This window comes from Falco punctatus (assembly GCF_963210335.1).
Source record: "Falco punctatus genome assembly, chromosome: 6".
In the NCBI taxonomy this organism is placed as follows: domain Eukaryota; kingdom Metazoa; phylum Chordata; class Aves; order Falconiformes; family Falconidae; genus Falco; species Falco punctatus.
Genome location: NC_137585.1, coordinates 347,533 through 359,557, shown reverse-complemented (window position 1 = coordinate 359,557; position 12,025 = coordinate 347,533). Strand labels below are relative to the sequence as shown.

Genomic DNA, 12,025 nt, shown 5'->3' with positions numbered 1-12,025 from the left:
CAGATTCCCATCTTTAAATTCTCAACTCTTCCTCTCCATTCCTCCAGTCTCAGCTCAGCCACAGTAACCTTGAAATCAGCCATGACCTTGAATTTAATCCTTTAATGGCCTTTAAGAGCAGCCCATAGAGCACTGATGCCACTGGGCTGTGGTGGAGCTGGCCTGGCTCTTGGTGGTGGAAGGGGCGCCCACCTGGCGTGACATGGCTGTGGCGCTGCCCCTGGCCCCGCAGTCACGCCTCGGTTGTATGCCACAGCTCTAGCTGTGGAGATGGCAGAGCCTTGGTCTCGCTGCAGGTGATGGTACAGTTTCTACCATCTCTGCTGTCACCTGTGCAGAACAGCAGCTGCCTGGCGCTGGAAGGAAAGGAGACCGGCTGTCACTCCTGACTTCACCCGTGTGCCTGTATGGCTGCCTTCTCACGTGGCGTGCCTGTGTTCTGTGTAGTTTCAAGGAGGAAGGTGGGTGAAGTCAGACTCCTAAATTTATTGGTTCTCAAAGTTCTGTGTGATAATGCTGAGACCTGGGAAATGGAGCCTAACCTTTGATCCTAAAGTAAAGTTCTAAAGGTGGATGAGGGCAGAGCAGGGGCTGAGGACACAGCTTGCGCTGCTGTGAGAGGATAACACTGAACCTTTTTTGCTAATGGTCTCTTCTGATTTCAGACAGAAGAGGAGTATATTCCTTACCCCAGCATCCACGAGGTGAGTTACTACTGCTCATTTCTGCTTTTCCTTGGACTTTACTGGCCTGTCAGCTTCCATGTTCTCTGTCCTTCTGCATAGGTATTACAGAAAGGGTGGCCGTATCCTCTCATTATCTTACCCCAGTTTGGGGGCTACTGGATCGAAGGGACCAGCCACAACCTCTCCAGACTGAGTCCAGCCCTGCCTGATGTGCCCTTTCCATGGAGTGGGAAAGTGAAACTGGAAAGCGACCCTACGGCCAAGCTGTACCGCAAGCACTTTCTGGGGAAGGTAAGAGCCTTCAGAGCCTTCCCTGCCCACCCAGCCTCGGGGCTGACATGCATCGCGGGCTGTTTCTGATAGACTTGGAAGTAACTGTGCCGCCGCTCTGTTTGAACCCCTCACGATGCCTCGAACTAATGCCAATAGGGTATGTGCCCCTGTGTGGCCTGTGGCGTGTCGGTTCCGTCCCATCCCCCTGTGATTGTGCATCACCCTGCGCGCTGACAGGTGAGAAGGACTTGCACAGGGAGTGCTTATGTTTGGCCAAGAAGCTCTTTTGCGGCTCCTGGACAGATACCAGCCTTGGGGTGACAAGAGGAAGGAAGTGTCATGATACTGGAAATGGAGACGGTATTATTTGTAGAGGGGGCTTTGGCGCTGGCAGCGCGAGCCCCTCAGTCATAAGCCAGATGGTCCGTTTGCCTTGGTGTAGATAAGTAGCGAGTATGGTCACCACAGAATGTGTTTGAAGAAACTGGGCAACATGTTTTATAGTTGTTTAAGAAGGCCCATCTGGGTTGGCCTGTTTAGGGAGTTGGCTGATTCCTGGACTGGATCTCAGGATGATGTCAACCATCAAGAACAAGCGTGAACAAACTTATGATCTTTCCTGAGTTTCAGTTCGTGGCATAACGAGATAAGAGAGCCTGATAAGGTATACTCACGCTGCATCTTATCCAGCGGTTTCCCTCTGGGGCTGCTTAGTAAGTTGAAAAGCAGGAGGAGGTGGCACTTTGAGCAGTGCTGAGGACCTGTTCTGCAGTAGCTGGGCTTGTCTGGATGATCCTGTGTTGCGTACCACAGCCACTAGCGTGCACCACTAGAAGCTGATGTGGGTACCCCTGACATGTGGAGCACCGCTCCTGGAGCCTCCTCCCTACTGACAGATCTGGTGTACATCGACACTCATCCTTTGACATTCTGGAAGCTTTCAGTATGCAAACTGTAACTATTTTTCTGTCGTGGTAAATTTAGGATTGTGCTTGAAGGTTTCCAGAGCCAGCTAGGATGAGAGGCAAACTGGGATATGATTTTTTTAGTCTGATTGTAGGATTCACTGCTGACCTGGTATTCCAGAATCACAGAACAGTTGAGGTTGGAAGGACCTCTGGAGCTCATCTTGTCCACACTCCTGCTCTGCAGGGCCGTATTGTCGGTGTGCTTCCAAGTGAGATTCAGGAATTCCCCTGTCACCAGACTCCCTGCATTTGCAAAGGTGTCTAGCTATCGTTGCTACAGAAAAACTCCTCACTCCTATACTCTTCCTTTTCTACAGTGTTCAGTGCTTTATTCTTTGTCTTAATTGATTGAAAGTGTGTCCGTGTCCAGTTAAACATGCAAGTCTTTGAGCAAGCCAGTGTCAGAAAAGAACAAGGTGAGCAGGACTCTTGTCGTAGAAACCTCTACCCAGAGGTAGAAGGCTGTTCCCGTGTCTTTACCTGTGGCTCAAAAGCTTAGGTCAGGAGAGAGCTCAGAGCTTTTCCACAAGGAGGGTGTTTCATCAGTGCAAAATCAGAGAGACCAGTGATTTTGATGCTGTGTGGACTGGATCCTTTCTTGCTGATAACACGGGAAGGTTATTTTGAAAGGTAAGGAAAGGTGTCCTGCATGCTTGGAGTAACTGCAGATGGTTCTTAGCTGAAGAAGAGTCCATGAGCATCACGCGATGGGAGAGGCATAGCCAGTGGTTTAGGGAATATCCTTTAAGCAAGACAGGAGATCAGAGCATGTGTGGTATTACAAACTCAATGTGTGTGTCCTTGTTGCGGGTGTGCGTATACAAAGTCACTCAAACTCAGACAATTCTTTTGACACTTTTTGCACCTTACAGCAGAGCCTATAAAACAAACAAACAAAAAATTAATGCTAGGACATACAAGCCGTAGCCCAGTTCCTTTTGTTTCATGGTCTGTATTTTGTATGACGATTATACGGTAAGATTCATTTTGCCTGTAGGAAGAAGGCTGTAAAACCTTCTGTCTTGTGCTGTGGGACTATGATAAAGAGAAATGGCCTGAGGCCAGGAAGGATTTAATAAAGGTATGCACTGGACATGCCAGGCAGAAGAACCCTGGGGTGCCGTTTCACAAGCACACGGAGCTGGCAGTGCTGGTTAGAGGAGCTTTCTTGCCATGCATTGGTGCGTGGTCATGTATTTCTCCATCAGGCTGTCCTTTCTTTGTGCTGGTTAAAGTGCTGCTGCTGCGGTCCTGTGGGCTGCTGGGGAACTGACTCCCTGGAGTCCTCTCCGTGGAAAGAACTATGATTTAAGTTATTAGTGTGAAATTCTAGCTTAACCTAGGACAAAGAGGCAGAAACCATCTGAAGCAGTCAAAGGACATTTTTGTTATTAGGTATAATTGTAATGATCTCTTCTGCTGTTTTAAAGTCTCTCTAATTTTGTTTCATTACTACAAGTCTATGCTTTTAGTGAACGTGCTGTCTGAGTGTGTGCTTTAGTGAACTTGCTGAGACTGCAAGTCTTTCATATTTAGGATCATTTTCCTCTGGTATGCAAGTACATGTCTTTTGGAGCTTGCCGCTATTTTCCTGCCATGGCATGCTAACATCAGCCCAAGATAATATTTTTTTCTTTTTAAGTTTTGTCCAAGCAGAGGTGCAGGAGGGGGGGCCTGCAAGGAAACAGCCTTATCAGGTATTATTTCAATACCAGCCCACTCTCAGTGGGTCTGTGTTCTGTAGTTACCAGCAATGGCAGCAGCTTCCAGGTCCTCGTTGTCATCCAACTGGCAGGCAACACCTTACACTTTTCCAACCAGAAGGCTTGCTGCAATAATGATGCTGTACCAGTAACTTATGTACTTCAGTACCATAAGTTTATTGGTCTTCAGTATTGACTGTAAAGCCTTTTGACGGTTCATCTCTAACTTCGGAACAGCTAACAATAAATGCTTTTGTATGCTGAAGGACTCTTGAGTCTGCCTCTGTTGCCTACGTGCTTTTACAAAGAAAGAAAATCACAGAAGGAAGAAAAAGTAACGAGGAAATTATTGTTTTGTTCATACACGCAATTACTCAGATCTGGGTTTAAAACCCAGGGTCACGTTCAGGATCAAGCTGGGCAGCCAGAGCAGCTTTGGCAAAGACTCCATTGTGTAAGATGCCCACTAATTCTGGTGCCCGTTCCCCTGTGCAGACTGCACCCCTTTGGGCTGCTCTGCCTGGCTATGCTGGCTGCGGAGCTGAGAGCCCAGTCTCCAAAGCAGCAGAGACCCCCATGTGTCAGACCTGCCGGGGTCTGGCCTAGGAAGGCGCTTCCTCTTTCCTGGTCTCCGCAGCTCAGTGTTACTTTTGGCTGCAGCTGACCTCAGGCTTTGGCTCCTATTCCTTTGTTCTGCCTTCTGGCCCTGACTTTTGTTGGCATTGTGACATCTTTTTTCCTTAACAGCCTGTCTTGGGCATCTGCCCTGGTGTATGCCTTCTTTGGTTTATGGACTTCTTTGATTCCAGACTTCAGCTGACCATTGAGCATGCTCTTGTTTTGCTCCTTGAGTTGGTCTGTTCCTCAGCTGCTGTCTTTCTGCCCTTGCTCACAATGACTACTGCACCTGATTCTTGTTTGCATCCCAAAGATCTGCTAGTATCCTGAAAGCCACGGTCAGAATAAATAAACTGCCTGCTCAGCCTTTGTGGCTTCCTTTGATTTCAGCTTTTCTTCCCACGTGCAGGGAATTTCAGTTGCTGTCCTTGACTTGTGTGATGCATCACACTGGACTTTGTGATCTGAGTGCTACAGCTGGAGGCCATGTTATTCTGTTTGCCGCTCTTTACTTACCTTATCTTTTATAGGACCCGCTTGTTTGGCCTGTTTCAGCAGAAGGTAGACTATGCTGCTAGCACCAAAAGCCATGAAGTGTTTTCCATGCAAGTCAGTAGCAGGGCAGTCCTGGCTGTTGATTTATTTATTTATTTATTTATTTTCATCTCAAAGAGGAAGTGAGGATGACGATATCTCTAATAATTGAAGAAGTTCAATAGCTTCATCTCCATGTCCAGGTTCAGGATAGTGACTGTAGTTTTAGTTATTCCCCCCCCCCTTTTTTTTTTCCAAAGTGGGGATTGATTTATGTCTATTGACTTCAAGATGCCTATGTCCACATAGGTATCAGTATTTCACTAGGTGTATCTTTATTTCACAGTGAGCCAGGAGTATGACTAATACAAAAAATAGTTTAGATTTTTTTCCACAGCAAAAGGCAATCTCATCAGCGTCTTGAGAGGGGTTGCAAACCACCAGAGACAGAGCAGACCTGTATTTTCTAGGCAAAAGGCTGAGGAAGGAACTGTCAGACTAGCAGCTCTTTCTGATCAAATTATACACTTTGCTGAGTCAGTCCTTATTACTAATTTATTGTCTCTGGAGTATTCCTTTCACAGAGCACATTCCAAGTCATGCAAGTGCTGACCAAACAACTAGGCACCTAACTTGCTGTCCCAGTGCATAACACTTTTGTGTTAGGATGCACTAATATGGTGCCTCCTGTGATGCTCCCTCTGAGTCTTGCAGTCCTGATTACTGGCTTCATGCTCCTTGGCCGTCTTCTTGGGTTGCAAGTGACTGTCCTTGATTTGACATGACTGCTGCTCTGGCGGTAGAACAGCCTGTTTATTATTTGCATGGGAATGGTGTTTTATATCTCTCCTCCATTGAATTTGACCGGCAAACACTTGGCATTTAGGCTGGGGACATCACTTGTATGACCAAACAGCATAAACCCACTGGTGTACATCAGAACAGAATCTGTACACGCTGAAATGTATGCAGAGTACTTTGGTTATATCTTTCAAGTTGGTGGTGAGCAACACTATCATTAGAAAATGTATCAACAAACAAGATACCTCTTCTCTGTGAGTGGGTACCTCTTCTCTGTGAAACAGTTGATAAGTGGAATTTGGGAATCAGACTCCCCATTAAAGTGTGTGTATGTTATCTCCTGGGAGCATCTGACTTCTCAATGCATGGACAGAGCTGCTTTTTCCTACAGAACCACAAGTGGGAGATCCAGCTGATATCTTGAAGTACGTCATCTGGGATTTGGAAAATCCCAAGCTTTGTCTACAAAAGATACTAAAAGAAAGCCTTGGTTTAATTTTTTTGTCTTCGTTGCCTGAACTGTTATGCACTGAAGATCTCTGTGGGCACATGCCCGATTCCGCTGTCAGTAAGACTGCTATATGACTTTCTTCTGATTTTCATGTTCCCAAGGCATAAGGAGGCACTGATAATTCTGCCTGTGATAGGGTAGCTGAGATTATTTTCGTTTTGGTATTCTTTATTTTGTTTTATTTTGTTGTATTCATTATGATTTTGCTTTGCTGAGAAGGAGTTTTACTCCAGCTTCCATCATGGCTAGCTCAGAAGTACCATACCCCTGGGTTGGAGGCTAAATACTAGAATGTACTTCTGCCCATTTCAACAGAAGTTCTCATTAGCAGCAAGAGATTATGATATTAATCTAAGAAAATCTAATCTAAAGGGAATTGGATCCCCTGCATGACATTCTCATTGATCTCTCTGTCCTGCTATACCTCAAACCAAATAATTTTGCACTGTTTGCTGAAAGCATGAGCTCAATCTCAGCTCTTTGTTTGGTCTGAGTTAATGTAGCAGACAGCTCCAAAACTTGGCCATAAAGTGGTGTTCCACTAGGAGGATGGGAGTGATCTAAGCATTTCTGGGTGATTCCACCTATATAGTATTCTCATTGTGCTAAAGGTTTCCGTTCACATCCCTTGTCAAAAGGCTTCATAATCTTTTGAGGTTAGAGGCTATACAAAGCAATATGTAAGCAATATGTATGTTTTATATATGTATATATATGTAAAAAATATATAAAATATATATTGCTATACCCAGACCATTGGAACATGACTGTATAGCCAGAAGAAACGTATGGCCACAGCCACTTCTGTACAGAGCCCGTGAAAACGTTTGTGTTACGGTTCCCTGTTTGACCGAGTGACTCCCTCTGTTGGAGGCTCACTCCACAAAGCTCGGGCGGTGGCAGTGGCACCGCTGAGAGCAGTGTTCATCTGCAAGGCAGTTACCTGCAGCTCTGACTGCATCCTCCTGAGATGCGAGTGCTCTTAGAGATCAACTGTTTGGTCTAACGATCCTGCCGTTACTGTTTGTATAAATGAATTCCCAAGACCACATCCAGCTGAGTGTGCTGGAGACCACTACTTAGTCACACAAAGTCCAAATGGATACAGGAAAATCCATGAAAGATATGAATTTATTTACAAGAAACCTGATTTCTTCAAAATATGTTGCCGAATGTTCTCATCCTGTTCCTTCTTGGGAGCCCTTCTGATGATGCGCAGCTGGGAAGGAGCTAAATGACAGTGGATGAACTCTGATATGCTCGTGCATTGATTGTCCAGGGGGCTGGGAGACAGCATACACGTGTCTTCAAGCATGCCATTGCTAGGTTGTGGAAAGTTAGCTTGTCTTGAGTGACAGGTTGTATGCAAAAAATCTGGTAAACTCGTGGTGGGGTTGTGTTAGGAGTAATGTATTTTGGCTTCCTGTTTTCAGGAGCACCAGAACTTTTACTCCAGTGACGTGTCCTTGGGCTACCTGGTACTTTCTGTGAAGTACGAACAGATTGAGAAACAGGAAAACCTGCGCCTGCTGCTGAGGTAACGATGCCTGCTGAAGCATATGTCACTGTGCTGTGCCTCTCGTCTTGCCCTGAGCTTCCCCTGCAGGGATACGGGTGTGAACCTCGTGTCTTTCTCCTGGGGAGGACTGCAAAGAAACCTGTGAGCTTTCCTTTCTTGCCTTCTCCTCTCAGCAGTTTTCTTTGGGAAGCCGAAATGGCATTTGCAGGCACATGTTTAGAGTTCATGAGAGAAAAAAATGTTCTTCCCTCAAAAAGAAAGTGTGCTTGCCTCCCTCTTTGAGTGATTTTATGCACCAGGCTTAAAATGAGTCCTCTAGAATTAACTGCATTAAGGATAATCTGGAAGAAAGGAGACCGTTAAAGAGCTGCTGTTGCTTGTGCATCCCCTCAGCCTTTGTCCTAAGGCATGTTTTGTTTTGTGTCAGGACTCGGACTGGCACCAAACATGATCTGATCCCAATTTCCTGCCTGAATGAGTTCCCCAATGCTGTCCAGATGGCCAAGGTGAGATCCATGCTTCCCTGTTCACTCCTAACGCCTTGTTCTCCAAGTCCTTTTCCCCTCTGTCCTCCCGTTTCCCTCTCTTCTGCCATTCCCCAACAGTACTGTCATCTACTTCCCTTTTATACTTTCATTAACTTCTCTCTCTTCTGACTTTACCTCATAATTTTTGCCTAAAGGGACTCGTGCCAGGTGCCTATGCCCTTGTGCCCGCAGTGAGCTCGGGCACACGGTAATCACCCTTCTGCTTCCCTCCCTCTCTCGCTCCACAGCTGCTCTGTGAGGATGTGAACGTTGAACGCTTCTTCCCTGTCCTCTACCCCAAGGTATCATCTTCTGATGTATCTCTCTATCCCTTTTCCATCAACGTCTGGCTAATGGTGTCCAGCTGATAATTTGTATTTTCATTACCTTAGGCTTCACAGCTTATTGTTGCGTTTGATGAACATGTAATAAGCAATAACTTCAAATTCGGGGTCATCTACCAGAAGCCTGGGCAGGTAAGCTCCCTCAGATCCCGTGACACTTGAGACAAAACACAGAGTCCGTTGCCTTAGCTTAAATGTCATAACATGGTCTACTCTACCCCATGGCAAATGCAGATGCCGTAAAGAGAAGGGAGGGAAGCGTTCCCCATGTCGGTCGGTGTGTTTGCACCGGTCCTCAAAACTGGTTGAACCCCGCGTAGAAGTTCCCACCTGCTGTTTGTACTACTGTGCTCCTTCTGACTCCTCCTTTCCTTTTGAAGACGACCGAAGAAGAAGTCTTCAGTAACACAGAAGAGAGCCTGGGCTTCCTGGAGTTCCTGGATTTCCTTGGTGACAGGATTCAACTGCAGGATTTCCGTGGGTGCGTACCCCGCACAGCTGGAGAGCCAGGCTGGGCCAGGGGATGCGGGTGCTCAGGGCTGTGACTGTGACCCTGTTAGAGCCCTGCTTCCTGGGAAGTCCTGTGTCCTCTGAATCCAGTGCAGGTGGAAAAGCCCAGGATGCTCTTGTCAGCCACCATATCTGGGAACAAGTTGGAGCTTTGGTCTCTGCTGGTATTTTCATTTAAAGGTCTCCTGGTCTCTCAATCTGACCCATGGTACCAGTAAAGAATAATGTTATTTGACTGTGTGAGTGCATGTTTGTTTTGTGATGGTCAGGGTGGGTGTTGTTTTAGTCTCCTTCTGTGGGGTAGCCCATCCTTTCTGTAGTTGTAAAAGATGGTTTTTGTTGCTCAGAAGAGTGCCAAAGAAAGTACCTCCTTTGAGGATCCCTGGTTTAGCTTCATGGATTTTAGCAAGCAAGGATGCTCCTTGGCAGAAATGTTGTGCAGCTTCAGTCAGTGCATTTGTTTTGGGAAGATGTGGTGCCTCACTATCACTGATTTCTTAAAAATTACCTTTGATAACATCGATGTACCATGCTACTGTTACTGATACTTTCTTCTCTCCACTCTCTCCCCTCTGTCCTGCCTGACCCATGGACTCTCTCAGGTTCCGGGGAGGCTTGGATGTCACCAGAGGTCAGACGGGCACTGAGTCCGTCTATACAAATTTCCGGGGCAAGGAAATCATGTTCCATGTGTCTACAAAGCTGCCCTTCACAGAAGGAGACTCCCAGCAGGTACTGGAAGGAGAACTGAGGCATGTGACAGCCTGGCTAAGAGATGAGGGGTGTTTGCTGAGGGACGGCGAGGAGGGGGGAATGCCAGACTGTGTAATGTGGGGAATTATGGCTGGAGTAATGGTAAAAGTAGAGACGAGGGGTTTGGTTGAGCAGAGGGGTTGGGGATGCTAGGCAGCTGGTGTTTGTGTGTGGCATATTAAGACACGGACCCCAAGCCAGTGAAGAAGTGAGATCGTTTATTGCGTGCATAAGTGCTGATTATATACAATCACTTATCTACCCAAATTCTGCCTTGGAATGTGCCTACGTGCAGCAAAGCACCTGGGAATATGTCTACATGTAGCAAAGCAGTTGCTCCTTACGAGCTGTTCACGTGCTTGCGGTTTCATGGCCACCTGTACACTAACAGCTCTGCCAATTCAGCCTTGTTCCTCTACAAGGTCAGCTTATTTTCCTCCCTTACATTTGAGGCCCATTGTATCTTTTTCTGCTTTTTTTCACCTGCCTTTATTTTCTCCTCTCCAGCTTCAGCGAAAGCGTCACATTGGGAATGACATTGTAGCCATCATCTTCCAGGATGAAAGCACGACTTTTGTCCCTGATATGATTGCTTCTAACTTCCTCCATGCTTATGTGGTAGTTCAGCTCACCCACGGCACCGCTGGGAACACCCTCTACAAGGTAAACGCAGTCAGTGTGTTCCTCTGTACTGACTTGCCATTGCTGATCCTCCAGGTGGAAACCCGTTCTTGTGCCTCCGGGAGAGGTGCGGTTCGGCCAGCTGCCATCTGACCTGTTGAGTATCTACGCATGAAAGTAGAACGCAGTTGCATGTTGTTTGAAGCAGCTCATGCATTCCTGAAGCTTGACACTTGGGAATTGAAGCAGGATGAGTTCAGATAGAAAAATTTTGTTTACATCAAAGAGCATGAGGCACAGTTGACCCCATTGTGCGGGATGTCTTGCTTGCATTATACAAGTCGGTAAAACGCATCCACGTCCACGTGGCTTGTGCCGCACCGCGCTGTGATGAGAGAGCGCGTGTGGCCGGAGCCTGCAGGGCAGATACAGCTGCTTGGTCTCACCTGTGGAATCCATAGGAGGTACATCTGCTTTTAGGGGTCACCAAACTGATGCCTACCTGTCAGGGCCCTCCAGCTGAAAGAAGCCCTGCTAGGACATGAATTCACTATCTGCAGCCCTTGGACATGACTTTTTCCCTGTCACACACCTCTGTATGGGTGTCTATATAACTTTATGTTCAACTTAGAGTCACTCCGAGAGAGCAGAAAATACATAGGAGCTTGCATTCTGTGGTGGATTTTCCATTGTAGGAACATTTTGATCAAAGTGCTGTGTCTCACATTACGTAGCAATGCTGATTTGGTGATGATGAGCCCTTATGCCTTGGAGGTCTACAAGAACACCACGAATATAAAAATTTGGAGAGGATCCCCATCTCCTCTGCCGCGAAGGAGGGTGCTGGAGCAGGACAGCCACCCTACATGGCTCCCGACACTGTGGGCAGCCAGCTCTGGAGGGACACGATGGCCTCATGCTGATCAGGGGCGCGGGGCCCCAGTTCTTCTCTCACCGTCGGCTCTGTAGGGTGCAGGAATTCACTGGATGGCAAGAGGAAGAGCTGGGGAAGCCTGCCATTCGTCTTGTCTCTTCCTGCTATTGTTTTCATCTTTGCCTGTCTGCACTGCCACTGTTTGTGTCTGTGTAATAGGGCTGCTTGTGTCTTTTCATGAAAAAGTAGTCCTGGTCAGGACCCTAGAGCCCACACAGAGTTTTCTGCAAAGGCTTTTGCAAGGAGGTTTTAGCTCATTCTGCCTTGAAGCACTCGAGTACATCAGAGACTGCAGTTTGGGAAGACTTTTTTCCATCTGTTGTTCCATTTGCTTCAGCTTTAGTGCCTAGTGGTTAATTCGGAATATTAATGGAATTTATTTCTTCAAACTAATTTTTGCAATCACAAAATTAAAAATGCAAAGCAGGATTTTAACTGGTAGATGTCTATTAGGAGGGAGAGGGAGGCCTTGTAATTAGGGAGGCTGGCCTGCAAGGTGAGAAACCTGATTTAAGCTCAGGGCCCCTCTCCCTCCTCTTGTTAAGCTTGTGCCTGGCATTGCCTCTGTGACATTTACACTGGAGTGTTATTTTGAGGCAGTTGCTGTTATTATGACATTGTTCCCTGTTGTATGAAATGGCAAGTAATGGTATTTTTGCATCTCAAACGTGACAAAAAAAAGCCAACTGTGAAATATTCTTAAATGCTGTATGTATCTGGTAA

The 12,025-nt window shown here is 46.7% G+C and overlaps 1 protein-coding gene across 26 annotated transcripts in view; it reads left to right on the top strand.

The window, feature by feature from the left end:
• The window catches only part of LOC308065800 (rap1 GTPase-activating protein 1-like), a 50,333-nt gene that overhangs the window by 17,410 nt on the left and 20,898 nt on the right, over positions 1-12,025 (top strand). For 25 of the 26 annotated variants that reach the window (XR_013928922.1, XR_013928923.1, XR_013928924.1 and 22 more), the window contains 9 exons: positions 666-704; positions 786-977; positions 7,528-7,631; positions 8,041-8,119; positions 8,389-8,442; positions 8,533-8,616; positions 8,865-8,965; positions 9,597-9,726; positions 10,255-10,410. Coding sequence is in view for 19 of the 26 variants with exons in the window: in XM_080392254.1 (XP_080248380.1) it covers positions 666-704; positions 786-977; positions 7,528-7,631; positions 8,041-8,119; positions 8,389-8,442; positions 8,533-8,616; positions 8,865-8,965; positions 9,597-9,726; positions 10,255-10,410 (939 nt within the window). In the remaining 7 variants the exon portion in view is untranslated. The remainder of the gene's footprint in view (positions 1-665; positions 705-785; positions 978-7,527; positions 7,632-8,040; positions 8,120-8,388; positions 8,443-8,532; positions 8,617-8,864; positions 8,966-9,596; positions 9,727-10,254; positions 10,411-12,025) is intronic. The other variant, XM_080392259.1, reaches the window with a different exon arrangement.